This window comes from Camellia sinensis, chromosome 1 (assembly GCF_055761805.1).
Source record: "Camellia sinensis isolate YWXY chromosome 1, ASM5576180v1, whole genome shotgun sequence".
Lineage (NCBI taxonomy): Eukaryota > Viridiplantae > Streptophyta > Magnoliopsida > Ericales > Theaceae > Camellia > Camellia sinensis.
Genome location: NC_138961.1, coordinates 99232995 through 99250478, shown reverse-complemented (window position 1 = coordinate 99250478; position 17484 = coordinate 99232995). Strand labels below are relative to the sequence as shown.

The following is a 17484-nucleotide window of genomic DNA, read 5'->3' as shown; positions in this document are numbered from 1 at the left end:
GAAGAAATGAGCAGTTGTAGGATCATTCTTGTGTTCTTGAGAGAGAGAGAGAGAGAGGAGCTAGAGAAGAGAAAATAAGGAGAAAGGAAGAGAAATCATGGAGCTTCAAGATTTAAGCTTGGAAAATCAAGGAAAAACCATTTCTTTGTAAGAAATCCTACCCTCTATCTTTTGTTATTGTTATAAGCTAGCTAGAAAATCACTTAGAATAGATTTTGAAGGATTAAAGTAGGAGTTTTGTAGTGAGTTAAGGAAAAAGAAAATAGTCTTGAAGATTTGCAAAGAAAAATCATGTTTTGATTTGATTAAGTTTAGGATTCATTGCATATAAATGTTTATCTATGAAATACACATCATCAATTCATGTGTTGAAGTCTTAAACATCATGCTTTGAAGGATTGAAATGAAGGAAATGAAGAAAGGTTTGAAAAGAAACTAAGTTGAGAAGGTCTTGAATTAAAACATGTTTTTGGTTGGATGAATCTTGAATTCATGCATTCAAATGAGTTTTCATGGATCATACATCATTTATTTATGTTTTGGTACATCATACGTCAAGTTTTGAGGCTTTAGAATGAAGAAAAATGAGTTAGAACACCAAGAACACGCGCCAACCCAGCATTTTGCTCGTTCGGCGCTCAAGCAGCCACCATTGGGCGCACGAGCGAGCAGAAACCAATCTGCCTCTCCCTGAGCCACCGCTCGAGCGGTCTAGGACACCACTCAAGCAGCCAAGCCACCGCAAGTGCGGCCAAGGCTGGCGCACGTGCGGCACCCCTATTTCAGCCCAACTTCAAATGGACATATCCCTCTCATCCAAACTCGGTTTTAAGCGATTCTTGAGTCTAAATTCAAGCCCCGAAAGTCTAGTTTCTAATGGTGGTGGTCTCACATCCAAATTCGATGTATACAAAGAGATATGTTTAAAATAGTGAAGGCTACTCACTTTCTTTTTACACATTGCATTCTAACTCCTTTCCTAACTTAGTTTTCTTTCATTTCTTCATATTTCCTTTTACTTGAAACATCTAAGCATAATATTTTCTAATACAAAACATATGACATTGTTGTGGAATACTTGAAGCCCTTCAACGTACGTCTTTGGCACACTTCAATATTCATCAAGCCTTAATCACCTAGGATGCTTCTAGGCATGCATTTGACACTTGTTTGACACTTGATTTAGACTTGGAATAAGCTTAGAAAGACCTTGAACAATCTAAGAAATTGATTAAGAAATATTAAGGTAAGTTTAGACACTAGAATTGAAGTAGGAGTTTGTAAATTGAATTGTGTTCAATGTCTTGTTCATGTTCTATGCAGGTCAATCATTTGGAGGAAGAAAACACCCTTGGTTCAAGAGCCATTTGTGAGTAGTAGTATAGTAAAGTTATGTTTGTTAAACCATGATTTGAAATGCAAAACCTATGCCATGTTTATGAAAGTTATATTAATGTTTTGCCATGAATGCACGTTCTATACTCTTGTATCATGTACTAAGATGACACCTTGGATCTTGTTTTGTTATTAGGAAATCATGCCAATAACCTCCAGATAACTGAGCTCTTCTTACCACCTGTTGTGGACTCTTGATTCGAAAGCCTTGGAATGTTCATTGCTATGTATATGCTTCCAATTAGAAGTCGGGCTTGTGTGCTTGTTCTGGTTTTGTAAGGTTATGTCATAAATGTTGTATTTTATTTTATTGTTTAAGTGATGTAACAATGTAGATAACAATCCAAGGAGAATGTATGCTTTCAAATCAATATAAGCAAATAATGGCTTCCGCACTCAAAATTTGGAAATTTACCCCAATTATCATAAGAGTCTAACTTGTTTTAAAAGTTAGGCCTTTGGTAGTCCACGACTACTAGCTGATCACTACACTATCTTGTTTGGGGCGGGATGGGGTCGTGACATCAATGTCCCCAACCTTGGCTCATATACTCTCTCTAGTAATTCATCTCTTTTTAATACTCTTTGCCCTGTTACGCATAATATTATACTAGCGGATGGATCATCTCAACCTATTAGTGGCAAGGATATTCTCTAGCCCACTACATCTCTGTCCTTACCCTCTAGTCTCTATGTTCCTACTTTTCCATTTGATTTACTTTCTGTTAGTCGATTGACTAAAGTTCTTCACTTTTCCATAATTTTTTCTCCCACTGTGTTTTGTAAAACCTCCAGGCCAAGAGGATGATTCTATGAAACACGGACACCTCTCTGGAGGCAGCGTATAGGTGTCCAACACGTGTTGGACACGGACACGCAATGGACACGTGTCAAACACTACCTAACGTGTCCCCCCCCCCCTCCCTTTTTTTTTTAATTTTTCCAACCGGACACGCTTGAGGGATACTCTTGGACACGTGGACACGTTAGAGACAGAGAGAGAAACCCTAACCCGTTGAATACAGAGAGAGAGAAAGGGTAAAGAAAAACCTGTTGAAGCCCTAGATCGAGGTAGGTTCTTCAAATCTGTTTGTTTCTTCAAATTTGTTCTTCATTCTTCTTCTTTTCTTCTTTTCTCTTCGTTTTTCTTGGTTTTTCTTCTTCTTTTGCTCATCTCTCTGTGTGTCTGTGTGTTCGTCTCTCTCTCTCTATCTAGCTCTCGCTATGTGTTCAACTCATCGACTCTGTCTCTCGCTTGTGTTCAACTCTCTTCTTCTCTACGTGTTCAACTCTCTCTCCTCTGTTCTATTCGTGTTTTTTTTTTTTTTTTTCATCTCCCTCTCTTCTAACGCGTATGTCCCCTTTATATATATATATATATATTTTAACAAAAACCTTTTTTTCCCCTTTCCTTTTTTTTCTATTTTTTGGGTATTCTTATTTGCTCAACCTGAACATACATAGAATAAATTATTTTTATTTGTAAAAAAATTAATTTGTAAATGATATTTGATATTAAAGTAAATAAAATAAATAAAATTATATATATTAAGCGTGTCTCCAGCGTGTCGTGTCCTCCGTTTTTTGAAAATTTGCATGTCTGCATGTCCGTGTCCATGCCTCATAGGGATGATTAGTTCAAGGAATGAGAAAGATGGCTTATATTTTCAAACACTAATAGCCCTCCTCGTCCTACTTCTGTTGTTTTGAGTGCTACCATATCTCCTCTGCAATGGCATTTTTGCTTGTCTCAACTTGAGTGTGATGCTTGTCAGTTTGGAAAGCATCACCGTAGTTCCTTTCCTAATCATAGTGTTAATCGTGTGTCCGCGTCTTTTGATGTAATCCACATAGACATATGGGTCCCTCTCAAACTCCCACTGTTGATGACTTTTTTTATTTTTTTATTTTTGTGGATGATTATTCTCGGATGACTTGGTTATTTTTACTACAGCAAATGTCTGAATTACCCCAAGTCATTTATAAGTTTTATAATGAAATCTTTACTCAGTTTGAGAAACATATTTAAATATTTTGTCTGATAATAGTTCAGAATATGTGCAGCCTACTGTGAATATTTTTTGTGATGGTCATAGTATTGTTCATCAAACTAGTTGTGCTCGTACCTCACCCCAAAATAGTATTCTTGAGCGGAAACACCGCCATTTGTTAAATGTTGCTCGCACATTGTTGTTTAACATGCACGTTCCTAAATAGTTTTGGGGTGATTTTGTGCTCACTACCCACCGTCTTATTTTAACTACATGCCTTCAGTTGTGTTACAGAACCAATTTTCTTTATCTCAGTTATACCTCGATTGTTCCCCGTTTCCTCTTTCTTGTCGTATTTTCGGTTGTGTGGCCTTTGTCCATGTCCTTGATCTGGACCTAGATAAGCTATCTCCTCGCGCTTGCAAGTGTGTGTTTTTAGGTAATTCCCGTACTCAAAATTGTTATCGATGTTATCACCATGAGTCAGTTCTTTGTCAATGTTGATGTTACCTTTTTTGAGTCCACCCCTTATTTTTCTCTATCTGGGCAACAGTTGTCCGCTAATCTTATATCTTGTCGTGAAGGGGAGCCATTCTTTCCCACACCTCTTCTCATGCCTTGTGTCCTCTCGTCCTCTGTCTCACCCAACACCAATGTAGATCCCTCTCATTTGCCTCCATCTTCTCTCCATGTTAATCAGTGATCTCAGGCTCGTCACATTATTTCTTATGGCCCGAATAGTTCACCTTCTTTGTCAGAGGCTCCTGCACCTCCTACCATAGTGACATCCGATGATCTCCCCCATTGCTTGGCGTCGAGGTAAATGCACTTGCACACAACATCCCATTGCCCGTTTTGTTTCGTATGATCGTCTTTCCACTAGCCTTCACTCATTTGCTTGTAACTTGTCTTTCCATTCCATCTTACGAGCAGGTTATGTCCATGTTAGGTTGGAAGCATGCTATGGATGAGGAAATGAGTGCTCTTCATCAGAATCAGACTTGGGAACTTACTCCTTTGCCTTCTACAAAACCTATTGTCAATTGTCATTGGATTTATACTGTCAAGTATCTTCCTGATGGTTCTGTTAAGAGGCTTAAAGCCCGCGTGGTGGCCAAAGGCTACACATAAACCTATAGTGTTGATTATTTAGAAACCTTCTCCCCTATGGCTCACCTTAACTTTGGTCAAATTCTACTCTCTGTTGTCGTCAGTTAGTCTTGGCCTTTATATCAGCATGATATAAAGAATGGCTTCTTCATAGCGATCTCTAAGAGGAGGTCTATATGGATCAGCCGCCTGGCTATGCTATTCTCGATACTGTGAATTTGGTTTATCGGTTGCCGAAGGCCTTGTATGGTCTCAAATAGGGTTGTCAATGGATCAGATTTGATCCTAATCTAACCCGAATCCGATCCGAAAATCCGAATTCATTTACAAAAAATCCGATCCGGCAATCCAATAATTCGAATGCGTTTAATCCGTTTATTAAACAGATCGAATATGAAAAATCCAATCCGATCTGATAAGATAATCCAATAATCTGATCCAATTATTCTCAATTTGAAAGAAGAAAACACAAAATGAAAAAAAAAAAAAAAAATCAAATTATCTAAAATTGTAGCTCAATAAATAAATAAATTAATCGGATCAGATCGGATCGGATTATCGGATCAAATATCCGAAATTATCGAATTCAGATTCGGGTGATCTATTATCAAATATGGGCTAAACAGATTCGGATCGGATTCGGGTTTGTCTTAATCAGATCGGATTCAAATTTTGACAGATCCAATCCAAATCCGATCCATTTACAGGCCTAATCTCAAGCATTCTCCTCATGGTTGGTTTAATCGCTTCAATGCAGTTGTGCTTGCATATGGATTCCGCCATTCTCCATTTGATCATTCTATTTTTGTTCACCACTCATCTACTGGAAATATTGTTGTTCTCATTGTCTATATAGATGACATCATCATTTCTGGCATTGACACCACCGGTATTGCTAACTTAAAACAATATTTAGGTTAGCACTTTCACACTAAGGACTTGATTCATCTTCGCTATTTTCTTAGAATTGAGATTGCTCAGTCTTCTCGGGATTTGTTTCTCTCGCAACGTAAGTATGTGCTTGATCTTCTCTCTAAGGCTAGCCTCTTAGGTACTCACCCGAGTGATACTCCCATGGACTCCGGTGTTAAACTTGATGGTGACACCGAGGACATGTTTCCTAATAAAGAGACATATCTATATCGTATCTATATCGGATACCGATACTCTTTGGATTCTCCCATGGACTCTTGTGTTAAACTTGATGGTGACAAACGCGTTTCTTAATACAGCTATGCATGGATACTTTTAAAAGAGGGACGTATCCATATCGTATCTATATTGGATACCAATACTCTTTGGATACTCACAGATACGTATCGAATAATATTAAAATTATCGAATACTTCTTAATTAATTTTTGAAGTATTGGATACTCCAAGTCACATATTACTTCTTTTACAAAATAAGAATTGTAGCATTTCTTAGTATTATAATATAATATAATTGCAAGGATAAATGTAAGAATATTTTTACAATATTTTGCATAGTTCTTTAATAATAAGAACATAGTGAGTTAAAGTAATAAAATTTGTCAAATTGACGTGTCCTTATTGCATCATGCACCCTTATAACTACATAGAAAGTACAAATTACCAAGAGAATACAACAATAGTAAAATTAAATATAAATAATAAATAAATAAGCAAGCAAAACATACGACATTTTTGACTAATGCAAAAGGAAAAAGCATAGGGATAAGCTGTGGATTGTTATATTATTGTAAATTTGTAATATAAACATATTAAACTTGATATTGAAAAATTAAAAATTGTAAAGTAAACTAGCTATTGGCTTAAATTAATACTTAATGCTTAAAGATTAGTATTTTGTATCATTATAGTGTGATTTCTCTTGAGCTTATGTTCTAACTCACTACTAATAATTCTAAAAAAAAAAAAAAAATTTACAAGCACATCCTAACCGTACTCATATCTTTTTTAGGGGGTTTTGTCTTATTCCATATCTATATTGTATCGTATCCGTATTGTATCATATCCGTATCTCGTATCCATATCCGTGCTTCCTATATTTAAAAATACACCTGCTTTCACTCCCAAACATCATTTTCGTCATTATAGAAAAATTTCAGAAAAAGATAAGAAGCATTCTAAAGTTTACCCCAAAAAAGGAGAGATAAATTTCATCTAATAATTTTTCAAGCGTAACATAAGATCCAGTGAACTATAGGTCTAAATAGCTCATGATCATTATACTCTCCAACAGAATTTTAGTTTACAACTATTCAGCAATCTAGTTACGACAAAAATTGTAAAAGCTTATGACCTAAAAATATGCATGCTAAGAAAGCACTTGTTTATTTGCCTAAGAAGACAAAACCTTATAGAGATTTAGATGACCAATTAGGAACAAAAAATCCATACTAGCTCCTAACTCCGAAGCACGGACATTTGTCATATCGGGCACGACGCTCTTTGGACGCTTTAAGGGTCAACCACTTCTTTGACTTGTCTTAATTAAAAAGTAAAATTCATAGCATCAGACATTTTACACACACTTCAGCGACACTTCTTGAACACTCTGAACACAACATATATGATGAATCTCTTCATAGTAACAATGTTTTGCATTTTTTCGGAATGCAACTTGTGTAGTCTAAATACGTTTTGCAGCATTTATAAGATGAATATATCATGTGTTGTGTATCTCAATGTTCTACAATTGTTTTGCATTTTTTAAAATGCAATCTTGTTATTTTTTGTTTTCATTACCTTTAAAAAAACTATTCATATATTTGACATGTAACAAATATATAAAAATATAATTATTTAATGTGTCCCAAGCATGTTGTGTCCAACAATTTTCGAAATTTGTCGTGTCACTCACCATATTCATGTCAATGATGTGCTACTTGAGTTCCTAATGTTGGCTTATTATAACCTGAGAGTAGTAACTTGAGTACGTGGGCAAAGAAGAAGAAAAATATGAGGAAAGGTGAAAAGGTGTTTCACCCTTGTAATGATTTAACAAATTTACTCAAAACACAATCTTAAATTCTCATAAATCAACTCCTATTGAAAATAAGATTTACAACTAAATTTATAAGTTACTAGACTTTTACAAGAAGGACCCCAATTTCACGATTAGAAAGTTAAGAAACTTTGACCAACTAGAAAATTTTAGAACTAATAACACAATTGAACTCCATGGAAGACCCAATAACATAATTTAATCCATAAGAACACTCGTGGGCTACCCCTACAGCTCATATCCAATAATTATCAAAATACCCTAACTAAAACTGAATAAAAAGCCATTAAATTTGTCCAGAAGCATTCTAATGTCTAAATATATAAAACAAAACTCAAACTAACCCAAAAGATGATTACATAAAGTCCGAGGTGCAATCCTTGTGAACTTTTAGATTTTCCTTTTTCTTCTTTCCATGTTCGTCATCATATTATCTACAACGGATCACCTAATTTGTTTGTGTAGAGCAGCTCTCCTCTTGAAAATGCTTGCTAGCTCAACTAGTCAAGTTATAGCAGGTTGTACCACAGCCAATGGTTCAACCACAGTAGAAGCTACATTTCTAGTGGGTGACATGCTCAAATTATTCTACTTGCACCTTTCTCATTTTTATTTTAAGTGAGTTACTTGCACCTTCTCTTGACCCTTGTCAATTCCCATTTGGCTGAACTCTTTCCCTTTGCTAATGCAGAGCAGAAGTAGACACTCCCACATTAACTGATTATTAATAACACATGAAAGGAAGAAAGAAAAAGAAAAGTAGGAGAAATATCTAAGCTGGAGCCCAATAATGTCTAGAATGCCAATAACTATGTGCCATTAACAGCAAAATGCAATCATATGTTTGAGATTTAAACATGAAAATTCTAAGACATACATATGGAATTGAAAACTTACTGGATATGTTTTCTCAATCTTTGAAATAATTGAAGTCCAAGTATCAAAGTCTAGGCCTCTACGAATCAATTCCTGAAGTTGTTCATCAAAACCAACTGTCGGAAAGTGCCAACAGATTATATCCTAGTTAATTTGAAAGGAAGTTGCTAACCTCACTTTGTAAAGAGTTAAGACAAACAACTAAAAAGAAATAAGTTCCATTAATAAGCAGATTTAGCATACTTAGTGAAATAATAAAACCCAAGAGTGCAGAAGTTAAGAGTTCAGTTGCTTCTCCCAAAGACAACCAAAATCACATCTAACCGTTTTCAAATAAAATATAAGAAGAAAATTTTAAGAAATAAAAAAAAGGGTAGCACCATGGCTCTCCAGGAAAAGCCTTGGACAATTTAGCTCTTAAACCTACTTATGCAAATAACATAAGTACCCTATCAGAATCTTCACCAATGCATATGCCCGATCACCAATAGATCACCCATATGATTTCTATGCCTCTTTCTCATCAACAAAAACTTCCCAACCCTTGCTCAGTCCCTCTTTACATGCTAAATCAACAGAACCAAATTATTAAGACAAATACAAGAGTAAGAAGAAAAGGAAAGAAGGAGAAAGCATTAGTGAATTGTTGTCAATAGTGAAAGTCATCGCCTCAACCACCTAAGATTACTTGGACCCGACTTTGATCAACACCACTATCTCTTCCAACTAAATAAAACCCAAAAAGGTTGCTAATACCACCATCAGTTACCATCAACTCTGCTATTGTAGGTACATGGGTCCAATTCCGCCACATGGCTTTGTGTCATGAGCTAACAGTTTGACTTCAGCTCGCAACTCTTGCATGTGGCGTGGCGCCCCAACATGGCGTGTTGGCCCCAAGTAGTCCAACGCATACCCAATGCCGATGTGCACACGCCTGCCCATGCTTGCACACTAGAGGGTTTCAAGCATGCGTTGGCATTTCCGTAAATTCTAATATTTGGGTAATATTTAGAATTATTGGATTATTTCATTATGACTCCTCAAACATGTGGGATGTTTCTTTGTGCCAGCCAGAAAAGGGCTTAAGATGCTATTAAAAGGGGGCATGGAGTGCTTCAACCTATCTCCCCAACCTATGATGGGGTTACAAATGAGCAACCAAAGGGCAGGCCTTTGACACTCTATTGAGAGTTGTCTTTGGTCTTCATGTGTGTTTTGGGAACCCCATGGACAGTGTCATTGAGAGGCATGAGTGCCAACATTGCACGCTACTTCCTAGCGGGAGGTTCAAGCACGCACTTGCTATGCCGCTTGTTGTAGCATATTGTGGTGTCATCTTCGATATAACAGATTAGGCTATCGAGGCATGCCATCATTAAAGCCTCATGTGCCAACTTGTGAACATAGGCTTGGGTTCAGCCGTGAATGCGAGGGTCGTGTAGCCTAGCTAGCGGTTTAGTGACAACACCGCTACTAGTGGGAACAATTGAATGTCATGAAGCATTGCCATCATGCAAGAAGCATTGCGCGGAGCTTGTGGGAAGACAAAATGCTAATTGAGCAATACTAACACACATTGTCATGCTCATGCTACACGCTAGTGCAACGCCTTGGGTGCACAATGACCCTTCGTGGATGGTTTAGCATATCAATGCGTGCATGAGGATTTGAGTTGTGGCCACGCATGTGACCATAGTCACCTATGGCTGTCTGAGATGGGCGCAACAAGAGACCCTATTCAAGAGAGGGAAAGCTTGTCAACCAGATTGAGTGTTCTAGATCAGTGCACAATTAGGCAACTTTGTGTTGGGTTAGTTGTGAGTCACACTAACATGGGACGCCTTGATTGAGTTGGACCTCAGTTGGGCAAGCGCCTTGCTCAAGGGCGAGTTTGGTGCCATGGAGCAACATCAGCAGCGCGTAATGCACTTGCGGACATCTAGTCCACTCGTGGCATGGAAGCCGGAGCTTCTTTGTGGGAGTTATTTTTGCTAGACATAGCATTGGGCTTGCATTTGACAAGACGGATTAAGATTCAACACTCGATGGTCAAGGAGAGTTTAGCAAGGCTAGACATTTGGTCCAATTCAAGTGCCTCACAGGCAAATATGTTCCGTTGTGCCTCTAAAAAGAGCCGGCTTGTGACACTTTGCAACGTCATCATGTGGCTGGCTTCTCCACGAGTCCGAATTTGCTGAAGTTGAATATCTCAACTTCACGGTGAAGTTGATCAATTATTGGACTAGCTTGGATTCACTTCAGTGATCCAAGCCATTCATCTTATACAATAACTAAGAAAATTATCCATGCAAAATATCAAATTGATCTAACATCAATTGTCATACTATTAGACCATTTTTATCTATACAGCCTACATGTTTTAAAGAATAGACTATCCATGTGCTATAATGTATATGTGATTTGATCATGTGATTACTTATGTCTGATCAATCTAATTTTTTGGATACATGTTCTTCTCAGCTTGTCGTATGAAATGAACAGTTTAGATCATTGACATGGGTACGGATTAGTCCCACAATGCGCCAACTTTACGTATGAAGTTCAAATGTTCAACTTTAGCAAATCCAAACTCACTTCTCCATAAGGCTCAAGCGTCATAGTTTTGACTCGTGAGGTGACACGTAGGTCAATCACATATCCCCAATTCCTCCCCTAGAGAGTCAAGACTCAAGACATGCTAGCCAGGCTTAGGCATTAATCAAGGCTGCTCAAATATCTTCCTCTTTTTTTTTCTTTTTCTTTTTTTATCAGCAGCCAAGGAAATTTTATTAATAAAAAAGGAAGAAAACAAGAAGAGGACAACCAGGCACTCTCCTCTTGAGATTAACCTCGCCACCAAGATCATGACAAACTAATGTGTAGCAAACCAAGCTTTCTTAATCCCCAGTCTGAAGTGTCTCATCATTGCTACCTACCACGGGAGAGGGATGTTAGGACTCGTGAAGGAAAATGCCCCCACTAAGATTTGGAAAAAAATTTACTATAGTCACTTGTATTGACTTTGAAAAATAGCCTATGCAAGACAATTTGGCCTCACTCACATCTGGATTTTGCCCCCACTATGTTATGTTCCCCCACTCTTTTTAAGAAGTAATATAAGAATCTCTCCCATTTATCCCAAAAAATAAAAATATCAATCCCATTCCTCTCTACATAACTCTCTCCTATGTAGCTCCTCTAATCCATGTTTGTTTGAATGGACTAAATAAAAAGGGATTGCAATGCAATGAACTATTAGTCCTGGAATAAATAGTCCTTAGACTATTTCGTTGGAAATGATATGTATCTCATATTTGTTTGGTCATGGGATTAAATGCTTGGAAATGGCTATCCTAGTGAATCTCATGTTTGGTTAGGAAATTATGAAGAAAGATAACTTCTCAAAAGACCATTTTGTCCTTTTGTTTACTAAGCAATGGCAATGCTAAATTTGAAGTATATTTGATTTTATTTTACTAAAACCACTTTTTAATTTTATTTAAATACGAGTTTAGAAGTATATTTTCATTTATGATTTTGCTAATACAAAAAAGGCAAAAAAAAAAAAAAAACAAACAAACAAACAAATAAATAAATAAAAACAAACAAACAAACAAACAAGACTATCATTTATAACGAGATTAATTTACACGTTTAAAAAAATAAATAAAAAAATCCAGCATGTTTAAAAAGAGTGAAGAGATGTGACACAGTGACGATTAGATAGAAGTGTTAGGGGAAGGAGTAGACCTAGATTGACGTGAGTTAGTGTAATAAATAGAGATATGAATCTCGTTAAATTGACTAACCAAATGGCCTTTGATAGAGTTGGGTAAAGAAGAAGGATTCATATAGCCGACCCCATTTGATAGGACTTAAGGCTTGGTTTGGTTTGGTTTGGTTTGTTTTGGTTAACATGTCTTAAAAAAGAGTGTTGTTATTACCACACCAATTAATACTTTGGACCCCCCATGTCTTTCTTTTCTTTTATTACAATAATAACCTCAAATAAAATTACTAAAAAGGACATGAATTATTTTGGGACACCCCATCTCATAATTAAATCTATCCACCCACTAAATCATAACACAGGGTTTATGAGAGGATCCACCTTAATCACCACCCACACACTTCAAAACCCTCAAAACCTTCAAAACCCTCTGGCGGCAACGGCAACGGCAACAACTATTCAACAGTATACACTTCTCCAGTAATGGCAATGAGAGAGTTTTTCCGGCAACCCCAATACCATGAGACGAATAGAGCATCACAATGTAAGCTCAGAGGAGGTTCACAGCTTGGATGATGTTCGCATCTCGGAGGAAGTTGACCTTGTAATGATAAGTTTTTTCAAAAAAAACAAAAATTTGGTGAAAACGGTCCTACTTTTTTTCAAAACTGAACTCCCAAACATATGCCAAAAAAATAGTAATACGTGGCCAAATTAAAGGCATTAGTTTAGCAACGTCTAACCGAACATTATTCATATGTTCGGCACTTTGAATGTAACCTTAATCCAAACTCACGTTTTGGTTATGCGATAAACTTTAGTTTTATTTGTTAATCAAACTAGTTTATGCATACTTATCTTTGTTTGTTAAACTTTGATGGGTCAAACTTGTTCATAGACTGATAACTTTACGTTTTTATAATGCTCAACAACACAAGTCCGAACATAGGTAATTTCTTCGGCAACATAGGTCCAAACATGGCGGTGGAGAGATCAACGGCAGAGAGAGGTCGACAGTGAAGGACTGGCTACGACAAAGATCAACGGCTCAGCTCTCGACAGTGAGAGGAAGATTGGTGAGTTCAACTGATAAGGGTTTTGGGAGATGGGAGTTTTTAGGTGATGTGCTAAGGGGGGTGTGTATTTTGGTGGGTGTGATATTTTTAGAAGGATAATTTTGGTTTTTATTATTTGGAAGGTTCTTAGAAATTGTTAGGATTTTGAATTTTGTAGGTGGGGATTCCAACAAATGGGGGGTCCAAAGTATTAAGTGGGGGCTGATAGTAGCACTCTTAAAAAAAATGAAAGAAAGAAATGTTATGTACTTGGGGGTTCAATTTCGTCATTAAACTAGCTAATCTAGAGGTTGGCTCAATCCACTCATTTCTGTCCCACACAACCTGTTAGTCTGACCAGATTATTAGTCTGACTTTTACTTTTCTAACTAAATGTTGGACTAGTTATTCTAATGGACATGGAGTCCAATCTCATGGCTCTATCCCACCAAACAAACACCCTTTTTAAGAAAATTTGTTTACAAATTAAAATCTTGCTAGTCATGTAAATTTATCTTTTATTTTTACTTTTCAAGCAGTAATTGAGATAGTTATGAAAAATTCCATAACTGTCATTGAGGACAATAATATGCATAGATTTAGGGTTTAAATAAGAAAAAACATTAACCCTTTAAAAAAAAATTTATTTACTATCAAATAGGAAAACATTTCACGTATGGTTCAGATTTTGCCTCCTTTGGAAAAATACCATGGCTCCATCCTTGGCTACATAGGTTGGGAGCAAGGACTAGGCATCTTGCTAGAGATCAATAGAGGACTTGTGGCCTAGAGGCTAGAGTCTAAGGGTTCGTCTTAGTGCCTCACCAACTCTTTCCTGAAGGTAGAACATGTCTAGGCCAATCTTACAAAGACACTAGGCATTTACAAAGGCATGTGACACCTCGAAGGTTGAATTATACCCATGGTTTTAAAAAGTGGCCTCAAGGTTGTAGTAGTTACCACCACCCGCTACGACCGCTATAGCAGTGTGACAAAAATTTACAACTGTAATGTCCACCACCGTTACATAAAGGCCATAATGGCCGTTACATTGCCGCTACAGCACTGTTACGGTTGTTACCACCACTACACTTATTTTTTATGTAAGGTTATTTTCTCTTTTTTATTTTCTAGTTGTTAAAATCACACAAAAATGCACAAAACTTAAGTAAAAATCTCAACTCTACATGTTTTGAATGTCCAATCTTCAAGTTCTACAAGACTCGAGTTGCTACCAAGATTAATTAAATGAGCTTACTTCTCTCTTTCTCTTTTCAAACTTTCATTACTTTATATTTTTTATTTTTATTATTGACAAGCTTTCATTACTTTTTCACTTAATTCTTTAGATATTAACTTAGATCTATTTCCTCTTACGTTAAGTTTATTGAACAAAATTTAGATTTCATGTTATGTACTTTTACTTTATTATATTCATATTTTGTATTTTGAACTTATGTTTATGAGACTATTATTTTTAATTTTAAACATATTTTGTTTTTTTCCTTAATAAGTTGGAAGTTATCCACAAGTACATAATTAGTATAGCAAAGAAAATTAAATAATCCAACAATAGGAAAAATCTCCACAATGACTTAAAACTAATATAAAAATTAGTACATATATTGGATCATGTTTAAAAACTAAGAAAAACATACCAAAATTATTTTGAACTTCACTAAATGTGATTTTGAAATAAAAACATGCATATTGGTATGTTTTCCTAAAGTTGCGCGAAGAAATAAAAAAAAATTCACGATTCTGGTTGCCGCCACTGTTACGCTACAGCCGTTACATTGCGCAACCGCATTAACACTACAATTACCGTTACAGTGTCCGCCACAGTTATTTAAAACCTTCATCATACCTAACACTAAGCTTCTATGACATCTTGAAAGATATATCATACTTACCTATTGTCAACTCCATCATACATTCCTCAAGGTTTGGCCTCAAATGAAAAGGTAGCCAAGATACATCTGTGAAGCAAAATTCCACATTACCCAAGTACTAAAGTAATGTTAAGCATATAAACATGAGGGCAACCTCACCTCTTGAGCTAGTTTTTGAGGTTAAAAACTACACAAGACTATGCAACATGGTATCAGAGCACCCTCACAGGTGTTGTCGAGTGAGCAAACTAGGCATGAGGAAGGGTGTGAAATGAAGTCCAACATCACCCAAGTATTAAAATAATGCTAAGCATATACACATGAGGGCACCCTCACCTTTTGAGTTAGATTTTGGGGTTGAGTTCTACCCCAACACCGTGTAGCATGGTATCAAAGCCTGAGAATTCAAAGATGGGGTAGGATGTGTGTCCTTGGCCTGCACAATGCAAGTGTTGCCGAGTTAGCATGTTGAAGTCCCATATCGCCCAAGTACTAAAGCAATGTTAAGCATATAAACGTGAGGGCACCCTCACCTCTTGGGCTAGCTTTTGAGGTTGAGCTCTACCCAAGACCGTGTAACAACATCCATATTGTTGAATTAAGGTGTGGAGCCATCTGTCCTAAGCTATGTTGGCAACCAAGGTTTGGCCACCTTATATTAGGGAGCCTCCTCCATGCATGCAATTAGCGTCTCAACCTCTCCTATCTCTCAAGCAAAGCATCAAGCTCTCCGCTACCACCTTCTCTCTCTCCAAGGGTTGCATGTCCTCCGCCTCCGGTGATCGCCAACCATGTCAATGTCTACCATCTTCCTAAAGTGCCTCCCTCAACCACACCATCTCTTCACCATCCACAACAATCAAGCACTATCATCAACTTCATTACCCATATGCTATGTAGCAAAGGCACATACATAGCACATGTACACGATATAACACAAAGACGTTGACTAATGACGGCAACAAGGCAGGGATAGGTCAAGGGACCCTTACCCACCCCCATTTATGAACATCACCCCTATACCCCTCCCCGACACCCGCCCCATCCCCACTTAGTGTAACCCTACGCCATCCAGATTCAAACAACCTAGTTGACACTCCTGCAACTTGAATCTCATTCTTCGAAAGCTATCACAACTTGAAGTCAAGCTATGTCACACAGTGGAGGCAACAATTACGGTTGGCCACATATCAGTTCGAAATCAATTGTAAATTGAAACGAAATTTTTTCTACTATTGATGAATCACACTCAAATCCAGAAAAGATTAGGAATCAGTCCCTAGCTCTGATACAAAAATGATGGAATCAAAATCAAAGAGAGGAGAAATCATAGAGAGAGAAAGTCTCAATTGAGATCTAGAGAGAATCTCTGAAAATATCTATTCCAAAATGATCGAAGGTTGGTTATTGGACACCCACATTCCCATTTATAGTCAACCAACTCTGCCACCCACTAACACATCAACTAAATAATACAAATCGAATGACATGCACATATTTACTTGTATCATAAAGCCAAGCTTGAGCAACAATGTGCTCACTGCTCAGAACTATTAGGCTCAAAAAAAAAAAAAAGGGTACAGTGCAATTGAAATGGAAGTACAAATAAACTTGAACCTACATAGTAGAAACAAATTATAATTTCTGAACTCCAACTTGGAAATTAATCCCATGTGGTCAGCAAACAAGGTTAAGGTCAACAAATTCAACTAAGCCAAAATCGAACAATTTGAATGGTTGGGTATGAAGCTTTTTACGAGCGAACAAATCAACATTTTTATCTTCCCATCAATAACCGTTGTTTCATTTTGTTATCAAACGAGTAATAGAGTAATACCCAACTCACTTTTTGTCTTAGTTTCGAATTTCACACATTCAATTCAAAGGTATTATGAGAAGAACTAGATAATTTTCAGAAACAATTCGCTTAAAGCATAGTTTACAAGTATAAACTATCACGCATTAAAGGTTTGAGTTCACCTTGAGACTCTTCTCCTATGGCCGGAAGGTTCTTATCGGCATTATACACCTGTAACTCCATTACTGCAAATCAATCCACCTACATATATATATATATATATATATAGAGAGAGAGAGAGAGAGAGAATCAGAGAGGTAATTTTAGAACAAATGACTTTTGGTTTCTTCAGCCAGTCGACCCGCTAAGAGACCTTTGGGTCTTAAATTGAACATAAGGAAATTTTCCTTTCTTTTATTATTATTTTAATGAAAAATGGTAGATATTTTAAAAATTCTATTAAAAATTTTATTAAATGCCTCATAGTTTACATTATGGGTCCATATTTATACCATGTGAAATATTTGATAGAAATTTTGAAAGAATTTTTGAGTCTCTATCATTACTCTATTTCAATTAAAGTGTAAATTTAATATGATGAAATATAGAAATAAAATTACCTTCTTGTTTATTGTTGTACAAA

At 36.6% G+C, this 17484-nt stretch overlaps 1 protein-coding gene across 12 annotated transcripts in view; it reads right to left on the bottom strand.

Annotated features, from left to right (window-relative positions):
- LOC145796216 (pre-mRNA-processing factor 39-2-like) overlaps window positions 1-17225 on the bottom strand; it is a 46415-nt gene extending 29190 nt beyond the window's left edge. For 6 of the 12 annotated variants that reach the window (XR_014336830.1, XR_014336828.1, XM_082881262.1 and 3 more), the window contains exons 1-2: window positions 17024-17198; window positions 8385-8479 (exon numbers count right to left, since the gene is read on the bottom strand). Coding sequence is in view for 5 of the 12 variants with exons in the window: in XM_082881262.1 (XP_082737388.1) it covers window positions 8385-8479; window positions 17024-17084 (156 nt within the window). In the remaining 7 variants the exon portion in view is untranslated. Of the gene's footprint in view, window positions 1-8384; window positions 8480-15064; window positions 15131-15379; window positions 15480-15576; window positions 15885-17023 lie in introns of those variants that run through there. The other 6 variants (XR_014336834.1, XR_014336833.1, XR_014336835.1 and 3 more) reach the window with 4 other exon arrangements.
- Between the last annotated feature and the right edge of the window lie 259 nt (window positions 17226-17484).